The 14,793-nt window shown below is 52.0% G+C and overlaps 2 protein-coding genes across 2 annotated transcripts; one reads left to right on the top strand and one right to left on the bottom strand.

Annotated features, from left to right (window-relative positions):
* Positions 1-6,797: 6,797 nt before the first annotated feature.
* Positions 6,798-11,186, top strand: DUOXA1 (dual oxidase maturation factor 1). The gene is given in 9 exon segments (XM_024761347.1): positions 6,798-6,944; positions 7,264-7,321; positions 7,990-8,124; positions 8,379-8,401; positions 8,403-8,593; positions 8,843-9,036; positions 9,725-9,789; positions 9,791-9,923; positions 11,113-11,186. Coding segments are annotated over 9 exon segments (1,020 nt in total).
* DUOXA2 (dual oxidase maturation factor 2) lies at positions 11,010-14,519 on the bottom strand. Its single transcript, XM_024761358.1, has 6 exons — positions 14,373-14,519; positions 13,232-13,289; positions 12,803-12,937; positions 12,330-12,543; positions 11,757-11,971; positions 11,010-11,401 (listed from the first exon to the last, which is right to left on the bottom strand). Exons 1-6 carry the CDS (start codon positions 14,517-14,519, stop codon positions 11,208-11,210), a joined length of 963 nt encoding a protein of 320 aa, XP_024617126.1. The 3' UTR covers positions 11,010-11,207.
* Positions 14,520-14,793: the final 274 nt, after the last annotated feature.

The raw sequence follows: 14,793 nt of genomic DNA, 5'->3' as shown, positions 1-14,793 counted from the left end.
AGGCGCGGCGGGGCGGGGCGGGGTGGGATGGAGAGGAAAAAAGCGAGCGCGCCGGGAACCACCGAGGGGCTCCGAGGGTGAGACCGCACGGGCTCGCAAGGCTCAGATGGGGTAGATGTCCAGTCCGTGGCAAGGCTCGGCTAATGCGGCCGAGTGAACGGCGAAAAGGGCAAGTCCGCCTCTACCGGTCTGCTGGGGCTGGCGAGAGGGCAGAAGAGGGGGAGAGGGTGCGAGGAGACGGGGGAGGCGTCCCCCAAATCCTCTCCACGCGGGCGGATCTGGGCTCTAAGACCAAGAGGATCGGTCAGCGCCTGCAGGCCAGGCCACGCGTTCGAGCAAGGCATCCGTCCTAAGACCCTTTAAGAGTCCGTGGTAACACCCACCCCCCGGAGGTCCTCGTGAGATCTCGGGGGTCTCACCGCCCTCGAGCGCCTCCCGCGCCCTGCCGGACCCCGGATTGCATCGCTAGGTTTGTGCTAGAACTGCCCGGGGTTGTGGGCAAGGGGCGAGGAGAAGCAGGGGTCCGAGGGATGGCTGCGTAGGACACGATTCTCGTGCACCCGTCCTTTTTCTGTCCCAGGCTGGGTGGGGGCGGGCGCAGCGCCTCAGAGCCTCGGGTGCGGTCTGAGTAGGTTGAGGCTACTTGGAGTAGGGGGCTGGGGGAAGGGCGGGAAAGCATCCCGGACCTGGTTTGTCTGGTCATAGTCTAGTACTTAAGTGAGTTAGAAGAGTGGGGGTTGGAAGAGAGCCCCGCCAGGAGAAAGGGCGTGCGCTTTGGGCGACAGAAAGTCCAGACCTGGTTCCTTCTCTATCCCATCCCCGGGGGCGCTGCGTGTGAGGTTCCACCACGAGGAGGAGAGCTGCGCGTGCTGCGAGGCACGCAGTGTTTAGAAGAGACGAAGGTAGGAAACAGCGGTCCGGGTTGAGTGGCGGGGATGCGCCTGCTGGGGTCTGTGCGGTCCGGGTGGGTTTTGGAGGGTACCTTGAAGTGTTGTCCCCGCCCCGGCCCCTAGAGGCGCACTTCCTGCATCCGCCCAGACCAAGTTCAGACCTAGTGGGAGTTCAAAAACAAAGTATGGCGAGAAACTAAGAACAGGCAAACAAACAAAACAACAACAACAAACTTAATAAGGTCCCAAGGTTTATCTCTGCTTAACTGGAGTCTAGATAGTTTGACTGGCGTGATTCAGCACCCCAAGGCTCCTCACACACCACAGCCCTTGTTAGGGATTCCTACCCCAACGTGCTTTTCAGATCTTGTTCTCTTTCTCCACTTAACTCCCACTTCGGTGCAAAAGCACACATACACACGCCCACACACCTTCTTGAAGAAAAGAGACTGGGACAGGAGTTCTGGACAGGGTCCCCTTAGCCATCCAGAGCCGTAAACTTTGAATGGGGTCCACCCTAACCAGAGAAATAAACCATCACATTCTAGTAGGTCTGTATCACCAATAAGAGCTCTTGGCAACTCCAAGAATGTCACCCACTCCCCCTTTGTAGAGAATTAGTAGTCTTTATGGGTTCTAGAAGAAGGGGAAGGCAGTCAGGGGAAGACTTCAGGAAGAAATCCCTGTGAAGTTACCAGAGGCCACAGCGCATTAAGAAAGTACATAAGAACTTTGAATGCTGAAGTCTGGAGCTTGTACTAGGCTATATTTCCTTAAAAGATTGTAGCCTTATTTCTTGGCCATCCCTCATACACACACAGGAACCCCACTTCTCCTGTGGTAGGTAAGGAATGGGTAACTGTATCTGAATGCAACTGAGTATGAGAAATGCTTTAGTATTTCAAGGGAGTTCAGAAAGGGAAAAGGTGTCCCTTACCTCTCCAGGCCAGGTGAGAAAGGAGAACCCCCAAAGTGTAGGGATTGGCCCACCCTGTGAGAAAGCACCTCAGTTTTGTCACAGGAGCCTCTGATGCAGCGTTTTTGTGTCTAGAGGTCTGTTACTGGGAACTCCTTCCTTCTTGTGTCTGTATTTCTGTTTATATGAACCTGCAGGTGTATGTCCGACTGTATCCTGTGCTTATTTATATTAGTATATATTTATATCAATATAACAGTCATGGTAGTCAGCTAGGGGAGAAGTGGTGGAGTGAAGATTGACATGAGATTTCTCTCAGATTAGAAAAATTCTACTGTCAGACCCTCCTTGGCAAGCCAGGGAGGAAGATGTTCCCAAGGGAAACTACAAGCTTTGTAGGAAAAGCAGGATTATTGGGTGTGGGAACTTTTCATTTCAGTCCCACCTCTTCATGCAGGAGGCCTCTTAGCTTAATAATTAAAACCAAATTAGGATCAGGGTCAATAAAAATTAACTTTAAATTGGGCAATGTAGATTAAAGAAGACCTCATTCATTAAACTGAAGAAGAAGGAATTAAGGTAAATTTTATTCACCAACTGTCTTTTTGCTTTAGTCAATTTTAATGTTTTGGAGAATTGGAGATAAGTTAACATGCTCTTCTGTGCTTAAGATACAGAAACCCTTTTGTTAGTGTTTCTTTGAATCATCATGTTAATAGAGATGAGCCATTCTTATAAAATATTTTATAAGCTCTCTTTGAAGTAAATGCAGGAATAATGCTAATACATGACCCTGATCAAAAAACATTGCACCTTTATTATTTGCCTATGTTGCAAATATTTGTTTTTGAAATTCCAGCATATAACATTTACTCTTACTTGAATACTATATATTCAGACTTGCTTTATCTTCCTATATTAACCAAGATATTCTACATTTTATAGCCTTTCCTAAATCATATAGCCTTCCATCAAAATTGTAACGGCTTCAGTCTAGGTGTCATAAATAAAAAATTCTTAGACCAATAAATATCTGCTTTAAAATAAGTATCATTGGGACTTCCTTGGTGGTCCAGTGGTTAAGACTCCACGCTCCCAATGCAGGGGGCCCGGGTTTGATGCCTGGTCAGGGAACTAGATCCCACGTGCATGCCGCAACTAAGAGCCTGCACGCTGCAACTAAAAAGATCCCACATGCCGCAACTAAGACCCGGCACAGCCAAATAAATAAATAAACAGTAAAATAAAATAAATATTAAAAAGATAAGTATCACTATCACATCTTTTACAAAATAATTTAATCCTCAGATTCTTACTTATCTCCAGCTGGAGTTGAAATTTATGTTTCAGATTCAATTAAACATGAACATTCATGCTTTGGAGACTCCAGCTGTTGGAAGAGGCTTTCTGAAAATTTTGTGAAAGCACTAAAAATTGACAGGGTTGGTCAAATCCCTTCCTGTCCAGTCCTTAGCCCTATGTTGGTGATAGTTAATGTTGAATGATTATGATAGAGGGCAGTGAGGGAGCACAGCTCCCTCTTGTGTGCAAAACAGAAGATGCCTCTCGCAGGGATAGGGACCCGTTCATTCATATATTCATCCATTCCATCCACAGGCTGATTGGTAAGTATATGCTGCATGCAGGGGATGCAAAGACGGAAAGACAAAGTCGTCGCCCTTTAGGAGATTAGAAGCTAATGGGTTCTAAACGTTCAAACAGAGTGCAGTGCCATTATTGTGATTGTGAAGGTATGTTCAGAATGCAGTCAGAACATTAGAGGTGGGAACACCTACACTGGCCTGATGACGCCAGAGGAAATTTCACAGAGGTGGTAACACAAGCTGAGACTTGATGGGTGAAGAGTCTGCCATGGGAGTACGAGCATTCCGGAGAGAGGAAACAGCATATACAAAGGCACGAAGGCTTGAAAGAGCGTGTCAGATTCAGGGAGAGGCCAGTAGTTTAGTATGGCTAGAGATTAGATTGCACAAAAGATGGAGATGGAAGTGCAGGTGGGACCAGATCACAAAGGACTTTGCATGTGATGGTGAGAAGATTAGATTTAACCCAGAGCAAAGACGTGAAATGATTAGATTTGCTTGTTAGAAGAATTGTTGTGGCACCGGGCCAGATAGGATGAGGCTGAATTAGGGCAGAGGCAGTAGGGAAGGAAATGCTTGGGTGATTTCAAGAAATATTTAGGAGGTAAGATGGTTCAGCTCTCTGGCTTATTTGATTGATGAGGTGGTGACGCCACCAAAGAGACAAATAAAACAGAAGAAAAAGCAGAGTGGAGACCGTGAATTCAGTTTGGGACCTGTTAAATCCAAGGCATCCTTGGAACAGCCAAGTGAAATGTCCAGAGGATAGCTGGCCCTTTTGTGTTTGGAGCCCAAGTAGGGGGTCTACGTGGAGACATAGATTTGAGAAGCCTCAGCCATGGGAATGGATGAACTTGCCGAGGGAATCGTGAAGAGCGCTGGAAGAAGAGAGTCAAGACAGAATCCTAGGGAGCATAAATGTTTAAGAGGGGAGAAAGAACTAGCAAAGGAGCCACAGAAGGATTGGCCAAAGGCAGGAGACCCAGGAGAACGTGGTGTCATGGAGGCTCAGGGAGGAAGCCTGAAGAAAGAGGAATTACTACAGAGAGATCAAGAATGATGAAAAGTGAAAATTTCCCTTTAGATTTAGCGCTTGGTAACCTAAAAGAGAGAAGTTGGGGATGGGAAGAAGCCAGATTCACTGAGGAAATAAGGCAGTGGACATACATAGACAATTCTTCTTCCCAAAAGCCTGGCTGTGAAAGGGAGAGGGTGGCGTAAGATAGTAGCTGGAGGGGACCCAAAAGGTCAAGAGAAAGAGTTCCTTTTCTTTGTGTTCTTAAGATGGGAGAAATGTAAGCATATCCTTGAGAGAAAGAGCCAGCAGAGAAAGAGAAGCTGAAAAGTCACCAAGAGAAAGGGGGAGAACTGATGAGAAAGGTGGTGGTGAAGACAGGCAGGATTGGAGTCAGAGCCCAAGAAGAAAGGAGATACACATTCCTCTGGAATGGGAGAGTTGAAGAGTTAAGGAAAAAAAGCAAAACTTCATGTTAAAACTGAGAAGGTGTTTATTTCACTTGCCCAAAAGACAGAACTAAACATTTAAACTGTCTCTTTATCTCTGCCTGATACCATGCTACTCCCCAGAGACAGCACAAGGAGGTGGCCAGCCTAGAAGGAGAGAGAGACGTTGGGAGCTCTGATGTGTCATAGAGAACCACAGAATTTAGAACTAGAATGGGTCCTGGAGATCATCATATCCAACTGTAGAGGAGGAACCCAAGAAACAGGGAGGTTGTCATTTGCCTGTCCAGTTATAAAATCAGTCAGTGAATGAGACTTTCCTGTCGGTCCAATGGTTAAGACCCCAGGATTCCAATGCAGGGGTGCAGGTTCAATCCCTGGTCTGGGAACCTAGATCCCACACTCCGTGCAGTGTGGCCAAAAAAATTTTAAAATAAAAGAAAAAAAAAATCAGTCAGTGAAGAACCAGAACTGATTCCTGCCCAGGGTTCCCATCAAGAAGGATTGGTGGGGCTTCCCTGGTGGCAAATGAAATGTCCCCTCCTTCCCAATCTGGTAGCTTCCATTTATTAATATTATTCTGTTCCAGGTACTATTCTTAACACTTTACAGACACAATCTTGTTTCATATTCACAATGACCCTATGAAGTAAACATTATCATCATCATCCCTATTTTTAAAATACACCCAAGTCTCTGTAACTTGAAGAGGCAAAGGCAGAATTCAAACACAGAGCTGCTAAACTTCTAAGCTTATTCTTTCACTGTATCACTTAACAAGACACTACCTGGTCAGACTGTAACTTACAGAGCCTCCTGGGTACCAAGGCCCCAGTACAGATTATACACAGGGAAATGAGCAGATCTGGGTTCGTTGATTGTAAGATGCATTTTTTTTTTCACATTTTGACATCTCTGAAATTGAGGTGTGTTTCACCAGCGATGGCTGTCATTGTTTAATTGGCAGTGTTTTTTCCTCTTTCTTTCTTTGTGGTACTTAAAATAATGGCATGTCTTGCAATCATTCTGTCTGGATTTAACAAAGCACAGTAAATTTAGGTGCCATTTCCCCAATATCCTGTCTGCAAAGAGACAAACTAGAGCCAAAATAGCTCTGAGATCAGGGGACAGACAGAAAAGAGCTAAGCCAGGGTTTGACCTGAAATGAAGCCTAGGAACTTAAATCAAGGAGGAAGGCTGCTGTTGATGATGTGTGGGGTAGAAGGACATCTGGCCCCAGCACTGTGCCCTAGTGGAGGGCAGGCTCCTTCAGTGCCTATTGAGGTGAGCTCAGTTCAGCTCGATTGCTCTCGAGTTGCCAGAACAGGAGCCAGAGTGCCCGAGAAAGCTTGTCAGACCAGCCTGGGCAGTGCCAGGTCTGGGAATCAGCCCTCTGATGATGAAGTTGGATTATATACTTAGCAGAGCTATCTTGCCTTTGTTCTTTGGGGAGTGAGAAGGAAAGCCAACCTTTTTGTATCTGTACCATCTTTCAGCCTTATGCCTTCTCTTGACAGAAAATATAGCTCTTTCTATGTTCTGTGATCCGTCTGCTTGTGCTGGAGGCCTGAAGGAGATAAAAGAGAATTACATTTCTTAAGACAGTCCCAGAGGAAGCAGAGAAGCCTGGAGGGTAGTGGTGGCACTGGTTTAGGGGACCTGGGGGTTAGCAAGGGAGCATGGAGTGACAGAGACTGATTGCCAAGACCCTTATTCTCTCACAGCTAAAAACACGTGGAGATGGATGGCTGAGGGGTAGCGGAAATGGCAGTAACAGTGGCGTCTGGTGAGCATCAGAGAAGAAGGGTCTGGTTTATTCTCTGCTGGATCTCTGGCCCCAAGAACAGTGTGTGGCACATAGAGGGCACTCAGTAAACACCTGTTGTTGTAGAGCATCCGCCTCCCCTGAATAACCCCACCAGAATGGCTGCTTTGGGACACACATTCCCCTTCTACGCTGGCCCCAAGCCGAACTTCCCAATGGTCACCACCTTGGCCATCATCATCACCATCTTTATGACTTCACTGGTCACCTTCATCATCATCCTGCCAGGCATTCGGGGCAAGATGGTGAGAAACAAAACCAGCCCTGGAGACCCCAGCCCCAGAGAGACCTCGGCCTCGAGGTGAGGGGGCCAGACTTTCTGATTACAATCAGATTCAGGAAAGAGATTCTAGTCCCGAGAAAGCGTCACCCACCCTCCCAGCAGAGAGCTCCCTGCTCATTGATTCAACAGATAATTACTGAGTATCTATTATGGGCCAGACACTTTGATCTCTGGTGACCAAGTGACCTCAGTTCTAGAACACCCTTCCCGAGTCTGGAAAGAGAAAGGGTGGATTTGGAAGGAGGGTGCTCCATCCTAAACCCGCCCACCCTGTGATGCAGAGGCTGTTCTGGATCCTGCGAGTAGTGACCAGCTTATTCATTGGAGCTGTGATCCTGGGTAAGTGTGGAGTGTAGCTGACTTGGGCAGCTGCCTGCATCCCATCTCTTCTATCCTGGCTCCCTCACAGAGGCTCTGCTTCAGGGTGGGCTTCCAGACCTCCCTACCCGCACGCCTCCCTCACCCTGGCCTTATCCCCTCACATCTACCTTTGCCCTGACAGGTGCAAGCCTCCTGGATGCATCTCTCCAACCTTCCTAACATATTTATTCAGAGGAAAGCAGGTCAAAATGAATGCCTTTGGGGACAGGGTCTGCGGAGGCTGGAGGGAGAGAATGGTGGAGGGCTGCTTGCTTTATTTTGGGGATCAGGCGATAGGAAACATAGAAAGTCTCTATGTTGAAGCTCTCTGTGTTTGCCCAGCATGGTTTATTATGTTAATGTTTCCTGCCCCAGCTGCTTGAGTAGTTCTCCCTATATGGGGGCAGGAAGGGAGGACAGGGGGAAGAGGATTATGACCAGGGGAGATATTAGATTCTGACCCATTTATTCATTTATTCATCCCATACCTATTGTTGGCAAACTTACCATGAGCCAGGTCCTAGGCGGGTAAATGGATACACAACTATGAGCAAAACTGACATGGTCCCCTTGCAGCTCTCCCTCTGACTAACCCAGCAATGCCCAGACCTCCCTGAGTTCCTGAACATCAAACTCCCCAACCCCAGCCATGAATTTCAGTTCTGAGTGGTCTGTGGGCCAGGTCAGCACCAACACATCATACAAGGCCTTCAGTTCGGAATGCATCAGCACCGCTGTGGGGCTGCAGATTGGGCTGGGAGGAGTCAACATCGCGCTCACAGGTGAGAGGGGGCTCTTGCCTGGGAGGAAGGGAAAGCCTCTGCTCTGCGGCTTTGGGATCTATGTTGGGTGTGGTCTAAAGAGCTCTAGGATCCGGGCCGGGGGAGGTAGGAAGGGAAGTTCTCAGGCCTCAGAAGCTGCCTTCTCTCACTTGAGACCAGAGCCTGGTCCTCTTCCAGTGTGATAAGCCTCTGCCCAGGTAAATACCCACTCTGGCCCTCGGGTCCCTGCTGGGCACAGCTGCTCCATTCCCCAGGGACCCCGGTGCAGCAGCTGAACGGAGACTGGCTGTTACAACAAGGAGTCCACCTGGCGCCTGGGGGAGAACTACGCCGAGGAGTATGCCAAGGCACTGGAGAAGGGGCTGCCAGACCCCGTGCTCTACCTGGCCGAGAAGTTCACCCCACACAGCCCGTGTGGCCTGCATGGCCAGTACCGCCTGGCGGGACACTACACCTCGGCCACACTGTGGTGAGGGTGGGACGGAGGCCCTGCTGGCCTAGACCCAGGAGTGGGGTTCCTACCCATCTCTCCCCCACTCATGTGGAGACCCCTAGTGGGACAGTCTGGCACCAGTCACCACGGTGCTTGGTTGGGAAGCCCACAGGCAGGAATCCCTACCTCACCTCTTTGGGGTGTCCTCCACCTGGGCCCCTCCAGGTAGAAGTTCACCCCAAACAAGGTAGAGGTGCCTGGGCCAGCCTTCCCCTGGCTCTCCAGGGTGGCATTCCTCTGCTGGCTGCTGGCGGATGTGATGCTGTCCATGCCTGTGCTGGCCACGGGTGTCTTCCAGCTGTTGGGACTGCTCTTCTTCTCCACGGCCATGTCACTCACCCTGCCCTGTCCCCTACGCTTGGGCACTGCCACACTGCACACTCACCGTGGGCCTGCCTACTGGATCACATTGACCACAGGTGACGTCCAATCCTGAAGGCAGGGATGGGAGGACTCAGGGCTGGGGCCCGTCAGGTCCATGGGGTTAAGCGTCTGCCTCCAGGGACTGAGAGGCACTTCTGGGGACCTTTCCCCTCTTTAGAGCCCCCTCCGTCTTAGATCCCTCATCGCTGGGTTTCCCCTTCTCAGACCCACAGCCCCTCCCTCCTCATATATCCCTACTCCCCTGTGTCTTATCTCTGTCTCTGTCATGTCCCTCATCCCTTAACTCTCTGTTCACCCAGCTCTTCCCCAGATCTTACGATCTCATGTCCCCCCTTCCCCCAAACACTCTTCTCTGTGTCCCCCATTCCTAGAACACTTCTCTGTGCCTATTTCACATAGCCTTAAATTGCCCTGCAGTTTTATTGTCCTCTCCTGTCCTGCCCTCCCCCCAGGGTTTCTCTGTTTTCAGAGTTCTCTCTCTCTCTCTCTCTCTCTCTCCTGGGATGTAATTGAAGGAGCACTGGGTTTAGAGTCCAAAAACTCAGAGCAACAGAGCCACACCAGCCATATGACCCTATGCCAGTCACTTCTCGGAGCCTAAGTTGCCCTGAAGCAGGGACGATATAGGCTTCCCTTAAGAGGGGTCTTAATGCTCTTAGCAGAAGATGTCCTTGCGAAGGTGTTACTATCACTAAGGCGGGATACTTGTTGCCTCATCCCCAGGCCTGCTCTGTGTGCTGCTGGGCCTGGCCATGGTGGTGGCCCACAGGCTGCAGGCTTTCTTCAGCCACTGTGGGAGAGGACCCTGTCCTGGAGTGGGATCCTGAGGAAGGGGGACTCCTGAGCCCTCGCTACAGGTCCACAGCTGACAGTCCCGAGCCCCAGGACATTCCTCTGTCAGAGGCTTCCTCTGAGGTGCCCTGTGAGGAGTCTGACTGTGCCCTGGAAAGTTCATCTCCCTGGTGGCCACCTGGACTTCCAATCTGGCTCCAGACTTCACTGGGAGCCCCCCCAAAACACCACCAGAACTGCCTGCAGGATGGGTTGTATCAGGTTCCCAGCCCCAATGTGTAGGTGGAGTAGGAAAAGAGGCTCTTCCTATTGATGTTAAAACATGAAACAAAATAAAAAGCCCTAAGGCAGATGTTGGGGCTGCCATAAACCCTGCTGCCATGCGTGATGAGACCAAGCAGGGGCTGCCCCTCCTTCTGCCCAGCTACCCTGCCCTCCCTTGGGGCTTTGCCTCTTCGAGGTGCCATTTACTGAAACCCAGCTCCACCCACATGATGACATACGTGTACGGGGGGCTTACAGTGCGATTCTCCCGTGTTCCCTCTCATCCCTCTGCATCTCTCGTTTTCCTTTTTCCTGGCTCCCTTTTGTTCTCCCTTCACTTGCCCAGCTTGTGTGATCTCTTGGTACAATGAACGCACTGCGAGGGAGGAGAGACCAAACTTCTTGTTCTAGATCTAATATTAACCGATTGTGCCCCATCCTCTCTGAGCTTCAGTTCTCAAATCTGCCAAATAAGACTGTAGGACTTGCCAAGGACCTAAAACAAACAAACAAAAAATCCCGGGGTTTACAGCTTTATGCCTTGCTGACATTTACCTCGGCCCTCAGACACCACCCCTTTAATGAATAAAATGAAGCTAGTGAATAAACTCCAAAATGCCATTTCTTCTTAGCCCCCTCAGCTGGGCCAGCAGAGGGGGATCCCACAGGGCCAGCGGGGGTGAAGGTGCGGGGGAATGACCTGCCTGGTCACTGCTACCATCCACTTGGGGTAGCTCAGGAAGATGCAGGCTCTGATTGTTCTTCTCTGGGCTCACTAGAGGGCACCCTCTCCCAGACCCTTTCCCGGGTTACTCTGCCTTCTTCAGACACAGAGAATCCGGTGTCTGTGGCAAAGCAGAGAGAGAGGCTGCCTCCAACCCAGGGAAGTCTCCCCAGAGCTCGTATCCCGAAAAGCCTTGAAAAGCCATGGAAAATAATGGGGGAAAGTTTAAAAAAAAAAGAAGAAAGTTTATTTACAGCTCACCCTGGGAGACTCTTACCCGGGTGCAGGCGGCACATCTGAGGCCACTGGCCCTTTCCCCCCGCGCCCCCAGCTCAGTGCCCTCCCGGAGCTCCCCAGGCCCGGTGGGCACTGCTCCCCGGCCTGCGGGGGACCAAGGCAGAGTAGGAGTCCGAGGTTGAGTCCCTTTCACAGGTTAGTACTGATGGTTAAGTCTGAGCCCCGGAACTGCTTATGCAGTGGGTTGTTGAGGATGAGAGGAGAGCTCCCTTTCGCCTGACTTTCGAGGCCCTTGACGCTTCCATCCAAGAAGGTGCGAAGAGCGCTGGTCCGAGCGTAGTGGAGACTCAGCACCGCAGCTCCGAGGAGGAGGCACAGGATGCCTGCGTTAGCGCAGTCGCGGGTAAAGAGGGCGGTCAGGGCTCCAGAACCCGGCCGCCCGACTCCATCTATTGGAAGTATTTGCGTTTCTTCCCCAGACACACGCACCACGGAAAGACCTCTAATATGGCATACATGATACACGGGTTCGCACGCCACTGGGGCAAGATACCGAACCCTTCCGAACTCCCTTCCCCTCCTCTGTAAAATAGGCACAACAGTGCCTGCCTCTACGAACTACTGAGAGGGACAAATTAGATAATATATGTGAACTCATTATGCAAACCGGAAAGTGCACGCTGGAAAAATCTCGTCTCTGCCCCCAGACACCCGGGGGCCGGTTCCCTCGGTCCTCACCCGTGGCCAGCGTGATCCAAAAGGCGGCACCGTAGTGAGTGGTGAGCTCGGAGGAGCCAAGGCGGAGCTGGCAGAGAGACACGCTGGAGATGGAGGCGAAGGAGAAGACGGAGAAGAGTGCGAAGGCGCCTGTGATCAGGAGAGCCAGGCCTCCGTAGTGCGGGACCGGCATAGAGAGCAGCACGTTGGAGAGGAGCCAGAAGCAGAACGCCACCCTGCGGGGAGGGGACCAGCGGAGCTGTGAGCCGGATTCCCCCAGACCGCTCGGGTTCCCACGGGCTCGCCTCCCCTACCTCCCGGCCCCAGAACAAAAGCCCGGGGCTGGGATGGTGGAGGCGCAGGGAAACACTGGAGGGGAGTAGCCGGCGCCCAGCCATTGCTGGGTCTCTTCGGATTCCCACGGTCTGTACGGACCTCGTGACCATCTGCCCGCGAGGCGGCAACTCTCACCCCAAGCGCGTCGGTCTGTAACTGTAGCTCACATCCTCCGGCTCACATGCCCCCACCCCGACCCCCGCCACACACACGCACGCGCGCGCGCAAGTACGCAAAGTGTCTTCTTTCCGCGCTCACCACAGCGTGGCCGAGGCGTAGTGTCCCGCCAAGCGGTACTGGCGGTAAACCCCGCAGGGGCTGCTCGGAGTGAACTTCTCCGCCAGATAGAGAACTGGATCCGGCAGCCCCTTCTGCAATGCCTCCGTGTACGCCCCAGCATAGTTTTCGCCGATCCGCCAAATGAACTGCTCGTTGTAGTCGATGGTCTCGTTCAACTGCTGCACTGGGTTCCCTGCGGAGGGCGTCGTCGTCACCCGGCTGCGTACAGCGAGGACCGGGCAACTAAGCGGATTCGGATAGGAGAGTGAGAATCTTGAGAGAAATAGGTTTGGCAGCGGTTGGGGAAAACACAAATCAATGAGAGCCGAAAGCTATTCTATATGAGCTTGTGGGAGCTGTCCTCACAGGTCCTCCAGCTGCCCCTGCCTGCCACACACCCCCAACCATGGTGTCTGTCAACCTCAGGAGTTCACTTCACCGCAGCTCCTCACCTGTGAGTGTAACATTAACGCCCTCCAGGCCCACGTGCAGACCGACGTGGGCTCGGACGCGTGCCGCACTGAAGGCCTTGTAGGATGTATCGGTGCTAACTCTGCCCACTGACCATTCTGTGCTGAAGTGCACCGCTGTGGGGAGAGGCAAACCGTGGGGGAGGGGAAAGGTTAGGGAGAAGATTGGGGAGACGGGATTGGGAGGGTGGTGATGGGAGTTGGGACACTGCACAGAGATGGGGGGGTCTAGGAGTCCAAAGGGATATACACGGTAAGGGTGGAAGAGTGGGCAATAGAAGGAGCCCACTAGAAAGAGGATGGGAAGAGGGAGCGGGAACCCATCCCCAGTTCTCCATTTTCCCAGGTGTCCTCAGGCCACCTCCTTCCTCACCCCGGGTCCTCTCCCCCTCCGCTGCATCACACACTCACCCACAATTTCTGCTCCTATGAACAGGCTGAGGAGAACTCTCACTAACCAGAACCAGCGCTGCAGGAACAGGAAACGGGTCAGGCCTGGGTACTGCCCAACCAGACTCCCCAAGCTCTCCATTGACCCCATGCCACCCGGGCCTTTAGTGCTTCTGCAACTTCCCTCTCTTGCCCACTTTTCCCAGTTACATTCCTGACCTTTAAAGGCTGAAGGCAAGTCATGCAAGTCCCTCTGAGCCACTGGCATTTTCTAATGTTTTCTGGCTGCATGATTCTGCCTCCCAGCCCCATTTTCCAGTCCACCCTGCAACTGGGCTGTCTCTATCTGCTGCTCTCCCACCACCTTCATCCCCTTTCCTCTTCAGCCCTGGTCCCACCTCCTGCTTGGGTCACTGCCATGATGAGGCTCAGTGAGTCCAGAAGTGCTAGGCAGGCAGCGGTCACCTCCCTCAGGAGAGGGAGGCCTCAAGGTCTGGTCACCAAGTAGAGGAGGTGCGAACACAACCTCTCAGATATTACTAGGTGTGCCAGTTTCCCAGAAAACAAACACAAGACTCAGGGAGGCTAGGTCCTCCTAGACTTGAAAAACAGACAACTTAGGCTCTGGGAGAGGAGGGAATCTAAGAAAAAGTGCCCAGTCTGCTACAACTTCGAAGAAATTTCTGTGGAGAAATCTCTGTCATTAGGATGGGGGCTCCCACACACATGACTCAACCCAGTGCACAGGTGAAACACAGCAGTATGAGTTGCTGGTTTCTGTCCTCTTGGCCAGAAGGTCATCACCTGAGGTCGGGATGGGAGTGGGATGGGAGTGGAGGTGCAGCCTGAGGAGAGGCAGGAAACCCCCGCAGCATGTGAAGACTAGAATTGGCCCCAGGATTACTGGGCTGGGCACCCACTCTCTGCAGCAGCCTCCTGAATGTTCCAGCTGGGGTCAGCCTCCGGATGTTTTGTATGGGACCTCTCCCTAACCTTGGGAAGGGGTGCTTGCTGGGCCGGACTTCTGCCTATGCTCCACCTGTCTGGTTCAGTGCTTCAGTGCATGGAAGATCTTGCCGCTGTCTTAACTGTACTATCCTCCAGAGACATGCTGTCCTTGACACCCTCCACCCCCAGACCTAAACTTCTAGTACCCCCTTACCGAGTGGCCACGAATCCCGGGTAAGATGAGTAGGAAGCTGGCAGCCAAGGCCAAGAACACCAGAATGACAATGAGTAGCGGGACGCTGATGCCGGCGGCATGCCGGGGCTGAGGGTAGAAGGGCAGCACACCGTTCCACAGAGTCATGATGCAACCCGGCCGAGCTGGGTCTGTTCCAGTGGGGAGAGCGGTCACTGGTGTCCGAGCCCGGATCCCACTTCCCTTTACCCCGTTCCCTGCGTGCGAGGACTGGACTCAATAGACAAGTCAAGTCTGAGCACCTCGGCTTGCCCCCAAGGAAGCGCAGCAGCTAGCTGCCCTCAGGCGCTCTGGGTTGGCCGGGACGGAGTTAGGTAGGTGGGAGGGCCAGCTCTGCGTGTTCGCTCTGCGTTTGGAAGTCGCACAAGACCTGAAATCCTTT

This window comes from Neophocaena asiaeorientalis, unplaced genomic scaffold (genome assembly GCF_003031525.2).
Source record: "Neophocaena asiaeorientalis asiaeorientalis breed wild unplaced genomic scaffold, Neophocaena_asiaeorientalis_V1.1 scaffold713, whole genome shotgun sequence".
Taxonomy (NCBI): domain Eukaryota; kingdom Metazoa; phylum Chordata; class Mammalia; order Artiodactyla; family Phocoenidae; genus Neophocaena; species Neophocaena asiaeorientalis.
The sequence above is the reverse complement of the archived record's forward strand: the minus strand, read 5'-3'. Positions and strand labels throughout refer to the sequence as shown.

Excerpts from the sequence above, each read along its gene's own strand:
- DUOXA2 (XM_024761358.1), bottom strand. The coding sequence starts at position 14,519 with ATGACTCTGTGGAACGGTGTGCTGCCCTTCTACCCTCAGCCCCGGCAT. Across the intron at positions 12,938-13,231 it reads CATAGGAGCAGAAATTGTGG|CGGTGCACTTCAGCACAGAA; the intron begins GTGAGTGTGTGA and ends CTCTCCCCACAG. Across the intron at positions 11,402-11,756 it reads TTGGATCACGCTGGCCACGG|GCATCCTGTGCCTCCTCCTC; the intron begins GTGAGGACCGAG and ends GCGCTAACGCAG.